This window comes from Gymnogyps californianus, chromosome Z (assembly GCF_018139145.2).
Source record: "Gymnogyps californianus isolate 813 chromosome Z, ASM1813914v2, whole genome shotgun sequence".
In the NCBI taxonomy this organism is placed as follows: Eukaryota; Metazoa; Chordata; class Aves; order Accipitriformes; family Cathartidae; genus Gymnogyps; species Gymnogyps californianus.
The window spans coordinates 63,363,965-63,379,724 of record NC_059500.1 but is presented as its reverse complement, the minus strand read 5'-3'; the positions used below and the strand labels follow the sequence as shown (position 1 = coordinate 63,379,724).

Genomic DNA, 15,760 nt, shown 5'->3' with positions numbered 1-15,760 from the left:
TAACTTCATCTGCATTCAAATGCTCCAAAACCAGCTAGCTTGCTACTTCCCAGTGTTCATCTCAAATTCCTTACCTAAGACTACTGTTGTGCATGAAGCCTTTACCTTATTGTCTGCAAAATGTAATATATTTAAGCAAATATATTCTTTGCAAAAGTACTCTGTCACAGTAAAATTGGGTGCGTCCACTATAAAATTATTATATGGATGGAATTAATTACGCAAAAGTTATTCAATACTAGTGACCCTTGCAGAATCTATATAATGAGCTAAGTCAGTTCAAGGTCTAAACATCCTTAAAAGAATTAAATTACATAACTACTTCATTTTACGAATGAAGACTGTATCAAAGAAAAAGTAAATTATCCATTGGTAAGTACGTCATCCTTCTATTGAAGTATTTTATTTCTTTCACTTTATATACACTAAAGTCTGGAAGAGTCCTAGTCTTCTCTGACATAGGCTTCGTGAACTTTCCAATTAAGTTTTCTAAACATAAGTTCTTACATAAGCTACCATATGCCACTCTATTTGTTGGTAACGAGAGGATCGACTTTGAAATGGAAATCCTCTAATACTATAAAGTCATTCTTTTTTGTCTTCTGTATAACTCCCTCTGTGATAACTAAAGCATAACCTTCTATTACCAAAAGAGTGTGGATGGAAACAGCAACTATTGAACAGTTCCAGCTCATAGCCCAAGCTTATATCTAAAAAAATATTACCAAACAACTTTTACAGACCAAGGTCACTTCATGATTTTACCTGCCCTTACCTTCTCCGTGTATTTTAACAATGATGTTTCATTGTGTGCATTCAAATTATTAATGACATTTTTAGAAGGCTTTTAAACATGAATAAATTTATTTTATTTATTTTTGTTTGGTGATGATCTTTGCACTTTGGACATGCAAGTAGCAGCTTGTAGCAAAGCCACAACACACAAAGCATTTTTTATTGTGTAAGGTATGTCTGGAGCAACTTTGTAATTAAATGCAGCATATAATCTGGAGAACTAGACAGCTCTGAGAATATGTGAAGAATGAAAGATAGAGGCTTTCCTCCTTGGACTTAGCTGAGATTTTATTTTTATTCCCCGCCACATGTGACATAAACTTCACATCAGAAAAGGAGCTACTCCTGCTCAGTGTATCAATAGCATTTGCAGCAGATGCTCCAGGGACTGAAGGGGTTGTGAAAACCCTTTTTAATGCTGTCTGTACAGAGTCTAGTTTAATTTACAAATTAAAAATTCTTAGTAATGAATCCCATTTCTTAACAATTCATTGGACATTAAGCTTAAACTATTTTTGTTTGACAGTTTGAAAAAGAATTGATAAAAAAAATTTTACATTTAGTGATACATTCCCAAGGTTTTTAAGGTATATCCTTTAAATTCATCAGCACTGAGATCAAGTTCTACATTGTAATATACACTCCGAAGGGTACAGAAATTAAATCATCCTCTGAGAAGCCTTATAATTAAAAAAACCCACAACCGTTACATGAAAAGCAGGACAATGAGATGGCAGATCATTTGTACTAAGGAGAAAAAGGGAGTTGGAACAACTCATCCAAAAAATATCTTGACAAAGATTCTGAAGAAAAGATTTCTAATTGTGAATACACGTTTTCAATTTTGTGTGGTATATATTTACTTGGTAGGAACACTGACAAATTGTATTCTTGGGAAGCACATTCTTTTAGTGGCTGTCAGTTTACAAACCAGATTAAGAGATTCCTGCATAGGTCATAGAAAAGGTTCGACCATTGTCCCAACAAAATCTGGTGAACATACAAGATTATTACCAGGAAAATAGTTATGTTTTTTCTTACAGAAGAACTTCCATGTAATACAGTATAGGATATGGAGGTTCTGGAAGAATGGTTGATAAGCCACTGACCTTCCTAGGTGAAATAATGGGTATCAGACCACCATTAAGAAGAGACAGCAGTGTGTACGATAGTGTTTCAAGGAGCATTTCATTAAGGTCTACCAAGATCACACTGAGATCTTTGAAAAGGGAAGGCTTCCAGATTGGAGCAAAAACCCACAAAACAGATCAGAAAGAAATTCTGATAATGTAGAAGGAGACATAGAGAATAATTTGCAGATATGGCCACTGAGTATACTGTGAATTTGCTAAAAGAAGAGAGGCGGCTTAAAGGAAAAGTAGTATGCATTTAGAACAGCAGTAATGGTAGAACCTGCTGTTGGGTCATGAGATATATATATCATATATAATACATAATAATGTAATTATAATACATGTATAATATATTTATTATTCATTGCCACCTATCTGAACAGCATATATGATACCGTGATTTGTATCTCATAGCTCAGTAGAACTCCCTCCTGCGCAGCCTCCAGGTAAGCTGAAACAAGGTATTCCTTACTCTCAGCAATTACTTGGGGGACGAGGGGGTGGGAAACTCTGAAGTATTTCAAATTAAATATTTCAGGCACAATAAGTCAGTATTTTGTGGTATTTTATTAGAAAATTCCTCACTACCTCTATCCTTAAGTTCATGCCTAAAAAGTGTTTTTTTTCTGTTAAGATTTTTTTTTTTTTTTTTTTTTTTTTAAACACACTGAAAGATGAAGTCCAATCTTGAACTCTGCATACTTTGGCCTTAGTGTTACTTTTAAAATTGCTAACAAAAGTCATATGATAAGATTTAATTTTTCTCATAGCCCATTCCCGCCCACCCCCACCCAACATGTGTTTTAATACTGTCTCTGGGCAAGCTATTGTTGATGAAAGGCCAAAAGTTTGGTATTGTCACAGCTGCTTCTATACTAGTGCCACCAGATACCACAAACTGTTGTGTGACTACAGCGGCAACAACTCCTTCTCCGATACATATACCTCATACAGTCACCACAGACAAATATAGTCCACTCACAAGAGAATTACACGGAAGCTTCCAGACTGTGACTATCACAATAAGTAAGAAATATTTAAGTACACAATTGTTCTTAAATAATCATTTTGTAGCTGGCATATCTAACTTAGCTCTCTCTCACATACATTGCATTCCTTGGAAATGAGTGATACATACTTGGAGAAACACTGTTGTTTGTAAGTTTCAATTATTTCTTCTGCAGTAAATTATTTTTTATGTGGGGAATAGAGCTCATTGTGCAGTCAGTTCTTAGGCCTTTTAATGAATATTTTTGTGATCTTGCTGGATTTCCACATTTAATTATGTGGTCTAATCTATTTCCCATGACAGCATGCATTTACACAAGTCATTATTCTTCTTTTTGATTATGTAACATGCTACATGCTATGATTGCAATTAACACCGTTGGAGAATTCAGTCTCAGTCATGTTAATATGCATAATAATGAAGAGGTCCAAGAGGTAGATGATATTTTAAAATAACTTAGATTTTATTGCTTATGACTTGTGCTTTACAATGTGCTTGTAAAAGTACAGCAGATTTTAAAGCTTCTTACAGCTGTGCAGCAAGACTGGAAATACAATAGCTAACTTTTCTGATTCATCATTCAGTGAACCTTCCCATCCCCAAAAGAAAACAGCATATGTTATCTGTGATTGCATATGTCTTCTATAACGCAAAATTATATTTATGGTAATGGTCAATTAAATCAATTATTTATTTGAATGTAACTGGAAAACTCATATTATATTAAAATGCACATCAGAAATGCCTACTTTTCCTTTAACTTATTTAATACGGGAATACATATTGTTCAGATAAAGCTGGGAAAACATCACACAAAATCTATTCTGGATAAAACTTATTTGCTGTCTTATTCTATTTTGGGGAGGGGAGGAAATGAATATGTAGACAGATATTCTTAAAACACCTTCTGGAGATTCCTTCTCTAGCATGCTCCTGCTACTTGTTCTGGAGATTATTTGTCAGGCTCAGCAGATGCAGATTTATCACAGAAGCCCAATAAAACATACATCACAAGAAACCCCACATATACACAAAACCCACAGTTTACATGTTCAATTATTTAATCCACAATTATTATTTTAAATTATCAAGGTAATGCTATCAAGAGAAAATCCCAAAGATAAATTCATGCATTAAAGAACAATATGAAAGTTCCTGGATATTCCAGCTGAAGTCAGTGTGGCCCATGAAGCTAATGTATTTAATTGTACATCATTCATTCTCACACATTATTACACCTTAAAGTATTCCAGGCTTACTTGAACAATCTATTGTCCATAAAAGTCTGTGACTACTAGTCTACAATAATCAGCCTCACTGTCATGAGCGTACCTGTGGAGCACTTGTCACAATGAGATTCTAAACGATTAGTTCTGTCTGTTATAAGAAGAATATTTAACTGATAAATTTGGTACAATGAAGAACTGAAGTACTGATAAATTTGGTACACTGAAGAACACAGAAGAGATCTGATCACTATCTAAGAAAAGTACAACCTAAGAGGAAAACAGGTTACAATTAAAGCATTATGACATGACTACAAGTGTTTTTTTATAAAACAATAAATGAAACAGAGTATGTCCATCTTGTCTTACATTTCACCCTGTGCACGCACAAAATTTTACTTTTTTTACTGTATTAATTCTGTACATGTTCTTTTTTAAAGAACTGGATGCAGAGGCTTAGTAGAAGTAAGCTGTTGAAAATAACGGATAGAAGATCCTGTATGTATACTAAGAGGGGAATATACAACTACCAGAAAAGAAGTTCTGTGCTAACATGAATTGTTAGCCATGTAGTGTCACACCATGTCTGATGAAGGAGAAAGAAGATAAGAGTGCTTGCTGAATTTCGAGCGTTTATAAAATAGAAAGTCAACCCACTATAAATTTATTAAATGTACTAATCTACATAGTATAAAGCAGTAGAGGTTTTACAAGATTATTCCCTAAAACTTTGCAGTGAGGGGAGATGCCAATATTACCAATATTATCTAGTGACCAAGATCATTAGTTGGGCATGAGTGAAAGGACAGGTCTGGCAGTGCATCCCACTACAACAGAGTGACCACACTCTACTGCAGACACAGTCTAAGCACCAGTAACTTGCCCCAGCTAGAGACCAGTTCTAAGACTGGCCATTTTCCCCAGGACAGAAATAAGCCTTCTGCTAGCAAATGTTTCACTGCACTTCCATATAAATTACAAGTCTGCCAGTACTCTGCCCTCAGACAGAGTAAAACTTGCTGGTTCCAGTCAACAGCTGCTCCTTATGGGACTGGTAGCTTGACAGATAGAGATGCTGAGACCCCTCTCCCACTCTTCTTTCTCATTTAAGTGTTAACTTGTCTATTGTTGGAATGAACTCTTGCAAGTTTTAAGCTCAGTGTTCTCCTGGACCACCAGTGGAAAAATCATGCTTGGTACTAGATAAAACAGAAGTATAGAACCCTGAACAGTTCATAAGATACAGAAGAAACATCACAAGGGGAAAAAGAAATGGAGTAATACCTACAAATCCCAAAGAAGATGAAGCTCTTCAAGAATGTATGAAAGGAAAAGGCAGCTAGTTGCTAAAGAAATTGTGAGAATATCTATTCCCATAAGAAATACATCTATTAAGAGATTTGAATTACTATGAGAAATCAAAAAGGAAAAGAAACTTCTGAAGCTTTTATAACACATTTGAAAATTTGAGGTTATGTATATTAAACTATACAATACCTATGAAATCCGTAATTTAAGGCCAAGGTGCAGTGGAGTCTTGAGATTCAAAATGGAGGAAAAGGCTACCATGCAATATCAATTTCAGCTTGCATAAAATATTGAAAATGTGTCAAACTGCAGAAGAAACAGACAAGATTGCATGGGCTGGGGCAAGAACAAACAACTTGTTTTAGCAAACCACAAATAAAATAGTAATATACACATGAAAAATGAAAATGAACATAGCAAGTTTGCAAAATGCTATCAGCGATCCAACAAGAAGCAACATGGAAGACTGCCTCAGTCTAACAGGCTTCCCAAGATGTTACACAGTAAGCTAATAAAAACATTCTACAAAAACTACTGGAACTTTTTGCAAATTCTTAAAAACAATACTTAAGGAAATCAGAGAATTTATCATACTGGAAGGGTACAATAGTTAAAACCTTTGCAGTCACACATAATAATTTGCAATACAATTATAGTAAGATAAATAAAAATTTGTGGATGCAAAAGCACTCTTGCAAAGCAGTTTTTGCTTTTAAGTAACTACTAAACAAAAGTAGAACTACAGGAACTCAGTTCCACTTCTCCTAAATTATTTAGGATTTCTCCTAAATTCTGTCCAACACAGAACACACCATTAAAGACAACAGAACAGATAACAGCATGGCCCAGGCAAAGCACTTCAGCTATTAAAACTTATGAAGAAATATCGGATCTACAAGGCAAGGTGGTCATCCAAAAGAGAGAAAGGCTCAATGAAAATAGTTGAGATACTTTTTTTTTTGGAAGAAAAGGAGAGATGCAACAGGTACTGCTATAAAAGACAACTCTTGTACTAGCAAATCTAGCCAGCCAAATTTATTGGTTTTTCTCCTTCACATTGTTCTTCCTTACTCAGTTATTTATCCCTGTACAATAAAGACTTAGAATTTAGTCTTTGATTGGTCATTGATCTTTCTGAAGTGGTTTTGGGTTTCCTTTCTGATACCAGGAGCTCTGCTCTAAAATGAGTCTTATTTGGGAGAATGCATCTTTGCCTCTTCCTTCTTTATGGGGAGATGAATTTTGTCCTCCTCTCTCCTCAGGTTTGAGCTGTGGAGAAACAGTATTATTTCTCTCTGGTAGATTAACTTGTCAGTAGTTAACACCATTGTGCAGCATCCTCAGTTTATTGCAAGCCACTCTGTAGATACTAGACAGCATCACGTTCCCCTAGCTCATTCCTTGCCTCTGCCCCACTAAGCCATGCATATGTGTGCACAGACCCCATCAAATACACATACTGTCTTTGCAAGCCTGTTGCCTATTTGTATACAAGCATCCACACAAGCATGCCCCTCTTTACATAACAGAATTTCAAGAAAAGAGTGGATATGTGGATTGGGTTATCTTACATATTTGTAGTACGTCTCTGTGACAATATTGTGAATTAAATTATTTCCTGGTATTGATTTATGCATCTATTATGACTATCTTTACATTGTATGTGGAGAGGATCACCTACTATTCCAGAAAAGGAGCAAGGTAACCCATTCTAAAAAGTCTGAAAACCAATGGAAGAGAGTCCTCTGTAATATGCCAGTTGTTACCTTGACTAAAACCTTATGTAATATTTGGTCAGCTGATTTAGAAAGTGTGAATAAAACTTATGTGAGAAAAAGCAAGGAAGTAGTAGAAGAAACTCAGATATTTTCTTAATTGAACAGATACACATAAGGTCACATATGCAAATGTGCAACTTATCTTCATCTTATTCAAATTATCTTCTCTTCTTAAACTTTACATTTTACTTTAATAGTTCCAAAAGGATATTATTGTTAATTAAGTTATATTGCATCTGTAACCTGATTAAACACTGCCTTTAATCTCATGAGTACATGCATCTAATTAAATTGGGAAAATATGCTGCAATCTGGCTTCTCTTTGAAATATTCTTCCATAACACTCAATTTTTTTTCCACAGAAGTTTGAAATAGTCTGCACAACTCTCTAGAACATTTCAGCTGTTAGTATCGAATATACATACATAGAATATGGAGACTATGAAACCTATCCTTCCCTGTGTTCTTAGCATAGTTATCATCCTACTCTGCTTTGATGGATCTTCCTTTTGAAATGCTTTTCATACACCAAGTTGTAATTACTTTAGTTCCCTGAAAAGCACTGAGTAATGAAGGAGAGGAAAACATAGACAGGCATTAAAAATCTTTGAAGAAAATATATCTTGAAAATCGGAAGAAAATTGTAGTAAGAAAAAGTCTATGGTTTCAGTTCGGTATAGCTTCACTATAGTTTAGTAGTTTCAGCATAAATACTCTGAACCAGGCAGTGTAGCACCACATCAAGTTAAATATGTTGCTCTTCTGCAATCTGCCTCTAACTAACCCTTGAGGTTTTGTTGTTTTTTGCAATTAGTGCTAAAAGCGCATGAAAAGATATTGTGCAATAAAAATAAACAAAGACCTGAGTTTATCGGTACCCTTATGTCAGTTACATTTCTGAAACTTAAAATGGCACACCTTACCCATATCTATCTAAACTATTTCTAAGGCATCTATCGTTTTCATATCTGAATGCCAAAGTCAATGTAAAACTGTTTACTATGGGTGGGGACAAAGGCTGGCTGAACTCAGATGAAAGTACTCTATATAACTGAGCACATACTTGTATTCTTACAGTCACTAATCATATTAAATGGTTAGGTTTGGGGGTGCATTTAAAAAAAAAAAAAAAAGCCTAAAGAGCAAAAACATAAAAACCTTGAACATCAGAAAGTACTAAATGAACCCCAGAAGAGCTGGAGAGGGTACAGATATCAAAGGGGAAGACTGACACTGGACCCATGAATAACAAACCCAGTTTATATAATAAAAAAAAGTCATATATCACTACTTGCTGTATCTGAACACACACAAATAAATCACAAAGGCAGCAAATATTCTGTCCAAAGTTATATACAACAGAGAAAAAATGAGTGTTTGCACATTTTGTGTTCACTGAGAAGCATTAAGGCAGCAAATAATAAAGGCCAAAAAAATCAAGCACATGCATGCCATGACTTCATACTTCCAATTAAATAGATACAATTTAGTTGCTATGTTGCACTGACCTTACTATCCTGCTCCAAATATTTATGCTTCTTGCTTCTCCTCCCTTTTCTGCAGAAAGGAATTTTTCATGGAAAATAAAGGAAAGCTGACTTCCCACATGAGTTAACTAAAGCTGTATGATTTAAAGTATCTAAACATCCTTCCACAGACCTTTGGACGTCTCACACACACTGGCTGTTCACACAGCTGGAGAACTGACAGTCTCATTCCCTGTAACCGAAGGCCCTCTCTTCTCACAAATCCCAGCACATATGATCCCACCCTAATGACCTCTCCTGCCAAACTGCACTGGAGTAATAGGCAGCTTAGAAAAGCCATACGAAAAGCCAACCAAGACAATCCAGAAACTGGATTTGTCAAGCACATACCAGAGTTAATTTATCTTGTCTATGTCCATTTGTAATACGTGCTGCTGCGTCACTATATTGGCCAGATCTTAAAGCATTATGGTTACTTTTACAGTAATACAATAAAATGCAGATTTCTGAGGAACTTGAATTGGTTTTGTCTAGAGTATATTTGAATTCCTGGCCATGAAGCTTTGAAACACTTGTTTCTTTTCAGTTGCTACAGTTGTTTCCTATAGACTGTAGACTGATGTTGTCTATAGCCTGAGAGTGACCCAGGCTAAAAGTTCAAGGTAACTTAACTATTTTTAATTTCACAGTTATAGGCAAGACTAGCTGTAACACTCTGAATCTATAAGTTATTCAGAAATTTTTCCAACAAAAATGAAGACCCCATGCAACTCTACCTCTTAAAACCTTCTGTTTCAACTCACTCTGAATGCTGTATTTTTTCCTCTCTAAAATCCTAAAATCAGTAGTTTATCTTTCAAGTGTTAGAATGAGTTCAGAGTTACAGCTGGGGAAGGATAAAGAAGAAAAGGAAGGAGAAGACTCATAAAATGTCTGAGGTTAATGGCTAGTGATGAACTCTGAGTTGAAAGAAATACTGGCAAATTTTCCATTACACTCTTGTAGGCAAAATCAAGTTATATAACCACGTTTCTGAACATAGTGCATGGAAACCTCCTATTAAAAACAAATTTAAAAAAACCCTATTAAGTCATGCCTTCCTGAACACAACTGATACAGAGAGAACAGATGTAAATAAATGGTTCCATCACTTTCTTAAGCACTCCCTAGTAAATGGCCCAGTTTGTGTACAACTTTCATGACAATTTTTATACAAAGTGTGGTTTTCAGAAGACACAATGGTCCAACTTTTCTAGAAAGAAGAACCATAGAGCTTCTTAAAGAGGTCTTAAAGGCATACACACTACATCACCTTTTTTAATCACAAGTAGTTACATGCCTTTTGCATAATATACCATCGTGCCATTGTGTAAATGGACATGTGTGCAAACATCGCATCCTATGGCTGTATACCTCATCACATAACAAAAAAATGAAGGCATTTTGACAGTTCATAACCAGGCCATCTATGCAGTCCTTACAGGACTGAATATTCCTGCCATATGACTAAAAATGATAACACAATTATTCATGTGGAAGGATAACAGTCACTAGATAAAGAAAATGCATTTTGATGTCAACCAGTCTACATCCCATGCCATTACAGGGGGAGAGCTATGGGCCTTATGAAAGAAAGGGGGAAGAACTGGGTTAACAGAACAATCCATCAATCTGCCACCCACTTCTTGACTGTATCTGAATGCCATTTCAGAGCCTGGAAATCAAGGAGTTCAGTACAATCTAAATGGGTTGTTTTGGTGCACTGGATCTCTGGTGGCTATATTTGGCATCATTGCAACACACAGCAATACCTTTAGTGTTACACATTTAGTTCTTGTGCTACCTATATACATAAACTTCTAATCATAAGAAAAACATAATACTAAATTTATAAAATTAGTGGTATTTTGCAAAGTCAGAATGGCTTTCCAGCTTATTCGTGGCTTGAATAAGATCACATTATTAAAATTTTTAATGCCTGTGTGAACAATGGACTAAACAAGAAAGATGTATACACGAATTCAACGACTATTCTTAAAGTACAAACCAAATTAAATTAGAAATACAAGAATATTAGATCACTTACAGAGAAGGTCATAACTATGGTGGAACAAACTATATGCACTAAAACCAGAATGGATCCTCCGTAGTACAACATTCTGGAGTAAGCTTACAACTACTCCATTTTCAAAAGCACTTTTTTTCTATGAGCTGCCTAAAATGGATTATATGGATGTGGAATTAAAACCACTATACTGCCTATGTAGCCAAAGCATCTAGAAACCACATGTCTATCACACAGCATCTCAGTTTTCTAAATAGATAACCAAGTGAAGACATACCAGTAACTACAGACTTGATTGGATTTGCAACAAATAAATTTTGTAAGCACACAGTAGTGTTTCTGCTTCCCTTCATATGCTTGCAAGTCTGATCACATACATTATTGCTTAAGATAGTGGTTTTCTCCTCCATCTTCACTTCTGAAATACTATTCTTTACAGGTTCTCAGGTAATTTATTGTAAATCTCTGCTTGACTCTCTACTTCTCCACTTGCTGGAAAAAAAGGGCTGGCCTAAGATGGGCCAGTCTTACAAATCATTTAGAAATAACTATGAATTGTTTAACAACAGTATTTTGCAGGCCTAGTATTTCACATATTTGGAAAAAACCCAAGCATTCCCTACACTCTATGTCATGCTGAAAAAGGCACTCTACGCAAACTCAAAACTTTCTGAAGCTCACTAGAGGAAGTGCATTTAAACAAAATTCCACTTTTTAATACTATGCCAGCCTTTGCCCTTTCCTGTTGCCCAAACCTGTTTGTTCACTTCATGTCTGTCCCTTTTAATACCCTTCCTTTCTCTGTCATCTTAAACTGTCTACAATAACTGTCATAACACACACATAATCACACATGATAATTTCCTTCTTTGTGAAAGTTTACACTTTCACAAATTCTTTATTGTCATCTTACAATGTAAAACAGCTCTGCCTGAATTATTTTTTCCTATCCTGCATGTTCTTATGTATAGACCATTTTATAAATTATTTAATGCAGACCAGCAGTTAGAGATCCTTAATATTGTTGGGATTTATGCATAACTGTTAAAGGAACATGAAATATCCTAACTTCATTCAGTTTTCTCTGTTACACATGCAATTTCTTACCAGGTACACTGGTTTCAAAACAAGTATTCTTAAAGTATAAAGGCACACTTGTTTTTCCTCATCCTTTTCAAGGGTAAAAATATTATTTTATCAACAGAGTATTTTAGCTACACAAATACATACATAGTAAAGATTTAGGCACACATGTATACAATGTTCAATGCACATACCAGTCACATAGCTATGGTGTAAATCTAATTTCAGACAAATGAAGGTAAACTTGAATAGCATATCCTTTTGCTGCTTAGAATGCATGACTTATATTCTTTGAACATATTTCATTGCCTTCCTTTCTTTATATTAGATTTTTATTTAAAAAATAATGGGGGGAAAAAAATCTCACAAGAAAACACAGAACACATCAAGACCTCAGGACCATCAAAGCAAACAGGAATGTATTATTGAGTTGCAATAATCTCGTATATAACATTTAAAAAAAAATAAATTAATGAAATTATGCTGCTGTTTTACAGAAGATGGATGCAACAAAATGAATGTCTTTCATAGATTTTATCACAAACACATGTCTAAGAAATGGCTGAGTTACCAAAAAAGTAGTACCAGTGAATCATTTAACAAGGGGTTCCTTTTCTATCTTTCCTCTGTTTATTCTAGCAACTGCGTTAATAAAAATCACTGTTTCATATACAATATCTATTCCCACCATTTTTCTCTATCATGTCCTTCTTAATTTGAGCACTGTTAGAAGATAAACAAACTTATGCTATTCTGCTTAGGGGTAGAGGGGTCATCAATTGCCAATAAATAAATAAATAAATAAAATCTATTTAAAAGATACAATAAAGAACAAAATTGCCTACTCACTCTGGCCTGAACAGCACAGAATGAGATAAAGTACTTTTCCTTCTTAAGACTCCAGTTTTTGTTTCTGGGGGAGGGGAAGAAAGGGATTATTACCTAAGAAATAAGAGGAAATAAAGTAGCTTTTGTTTCCAGCTATTATGTGTTTTCTTACTTTATGTAAATTACTATTTTAAACTTCACGTCTGAAATTAACTTGAGCCACAAATTAGAACTGTCTCTTTCAGCCAGAGGGATTCATATGGAGATCAAACCAATAAATATAAGCACTGACATCGAGGAGATAAACGCTCTATGAAAAAAAGTTAATCTGACATTTCATGACAACCTGCTCAGTGCTTACCAGGTATGTGCCACAGTGAAACGCCGCTGTTTTGGTATGTTGCTATTTAAAAGCATCCGGCGCAAAAGCCTTGGAGAGTTTCGAGGAGAAATAACTGGAGACAGCTGGGGAGAAGCAGATGAAGATTTCCTAGATGTCCTGGACTTTTCATGTTGCAACAGGTTTTCCCTCAGGGTCTTCACAAGATCTTCATTTAACCATGGATTTTGACAACGTGTATTATCCACTTCAGGAACAGCCAAAGTGTCTGGACTTGTCTGCTGAGCCATGTTTCCCAAGTAAGTTTGTTAAGGTATAATAGAATCAAATATTGGCTTAACTGCTTAAAATATTTCCTTTCTAAATCAGTTCCCAAGAAGTGTGCAGAGCTCCAACTCCAGTTCAGCCTATTCTGTTTTCAACATGGTGTCGCCTGCCCTCAGCGTCTCTCTATAGATAATGATCTACAAAGAAAAAAGCAAGCTAACTCCTCCACAGAAACCTATTAAACATTACCACTCCTCTCACAGCCCTGCTGCCAAAGATCACTTATTAGCTATCATAGCAAGTGAGCATGGGAGGAAGAAACTGCTTTAGCACAGCCTTTGTTAGAGCTGTAAAGCTGCCTGTTAAACTATTGGAACTAATGTGCTGCAGCTGCTTGAGTGACTTCTGGTTATGTACATAAAAAGTGCTGGAGGAGGGCTTAAACATCAGATGTGTGCTCATTTTGTTTGGTTATTCTTTCCGTGTGCTTATTCCTGAACCTTCAGGGAGGCTGAAAGGAAGGGGGACTGCTGAATAACTACTTCTGTTTTTCCCTGGATCTACAGTATTTATCTTTGTAGTCCCCACTTACAAATCAAGATTACAAACCTTTACCTCTTAAGCTAACTAGCAAATGCTACAATTAAATAATGTAAAAGGGTTTAGATTCTGCCTTCTCCCTCCCCACCCCCCAAGTCAGTTTATCACCACCAGTTTTCAAATGCATTTAGGAAAGGCTAATACTTGCTACCTTACATTTTCCAGAAAAACAAAACAAACGTTTAAGATCTGCACACAAACTAAAATCAGACTATGGCAGCTACTAGTATCTGTTTAATGAGATGTTCTTAATTCAGTATATCATCATATCATGACCAGTATTTGAACTAAGTGCCTTCTTTCTATTCACAGCTGGTGGGGAAATAAACTATCAAAAGATATTAGAAGAGAACTTCCAAATTATAAAAAGGCAAAAGTACTTGCATTTATTTGGTCAATACATACTGCCATTAAATTTCATTCTTAGAATATCTTTTTTGCATGGCATTATGCAAACCAGATATTGGTGCAGTTTTCTGATCCAACAAAACCTTTGTCAATCAATCCTGAGATTTTTTTTTTTCATTTTTAATTAAAATAACTCACTTCTATTCTGAAGGACAAAATTTTTATAAACATGTTCAATTTTGTTCATAACTCACTGATAGCAGACAAAGATCTGTAATAACTAGTGGTAGGCTAATATTTGCTTAAGCTTAGTACATTCATTTTTACAGCAACAACAACAACAATCTTTTCAGTTATAACCGTACCTCCTGTTCATCCTACAGGAACAAACCATCACCATTTTGTGAGAGATTTCTTTTTGATGTCAGAACATTGGTTACATGTCATTTTCATTGGTGCAATATATTTTTCGTCTTTTACTTTGTCTTACAATCCAGCTTTCCTTTGTGAATAAGAATTTCCTTTTGAAGCACACACAGTGTCCAGGCCTTCAATGGGGTGAAGACTGTTTGACCACAATTACATGACCAGGTGTGAAAGGCAAATACTGCTTCCTGCCTTATGGCAAAATCAGAAATCCTGCAAAAGCAGCATTCTGTCACAATGGAGAGGAATCACCTTTGTACTTAACACCGAAGCCACAATTCCTGATGAGGATTATAAAGAGAACATCATGATGCTGACAGAAGTAGAGCAGAACAGCAACTGAAAGGTCATTTTACGTTAAGAATGACATTGCTATCAGGTGTCAGCCCCATTATGTAGACAAGTTTAACTGTACTGCGTCATATGTGAAATTTGATAACAACGTATTTACAAATTTAACTCAATATTGAACAGCACCAAAGAATGCAGAAATCACTGTGTGTTATATTTTTGTGTATTTTGCTAAAATTTTCTACCGGATTTAATCACTATGTAAAAACTAATACTGACAAAATACAGAATAAAGCCCAGATATTATTAAAACTACAAAAACAAAATTTTAAACTATGTTTTATTAAGAACAAAATTTAAACTGGAAATGAAGTGTTAATCCACAGACAGAAAAAGAATTGGATTAAATCATAACTAACTCTTAACTAATGCAGTAACTGCTTCCACTCATTTTCGATTGGAAGAGTAGTACACACAGCACTGGTCTACAACGAGCAGATAAAATAAATTCATAATAGATGAAAAAGTTTATTTTACATCTATGAAGAACAAACATACAACCTCTCTATTAGTCTATTATTCTTTCTTATTTAGTAAAAAACACTAGCAATTCCATATGAGTCCAATAATTTTTTTTTTAAAAATGCAGTCTGTATAATGAGAGCTATGTTCTTTTATGCTATGAAATACTGCCATCTGACGTCTATTCCAAAGCATGGCCTTCAGATAGCTGCAGTGGCTTTATAAAACTAGGCAAACCGACCCGTTGGAGATCA

At 35.1% G+C, this 15,760-nt stretch overlaps 1 protein-coding gene across 2 annotated transcripts in view; it reads right to left on the bottom strand.

The window, feature by feature from the left end:
- The window catches only part of PDE4D (phosphodiesterase 4D), a 406,899-nt gene that overhangs the window by 343,151 nt on the left and 47,988 nt on the right, over window positions 1-15,760 (bottom strand). The window contains exon 1 of one of the 2 annotated variants that reach the window (XM_050912861.1): window positions 13,074-13,356. The exons of the other annotated variant lie outside the window; for it this stretch is intronic. Within the exon in view, the coding sequence (XP_050768818.1) occupies window positions 13,074-13,342 (269 nt within the window). The 5' untranslated portion in view covers window positions 13,343-13,356. Of the gene's footprint in view, window positions 1-13,073; window positions 13,357-15,760 lie in introns of those variants that run through there. 2 annotated transcript variants of the gene reach the window in all.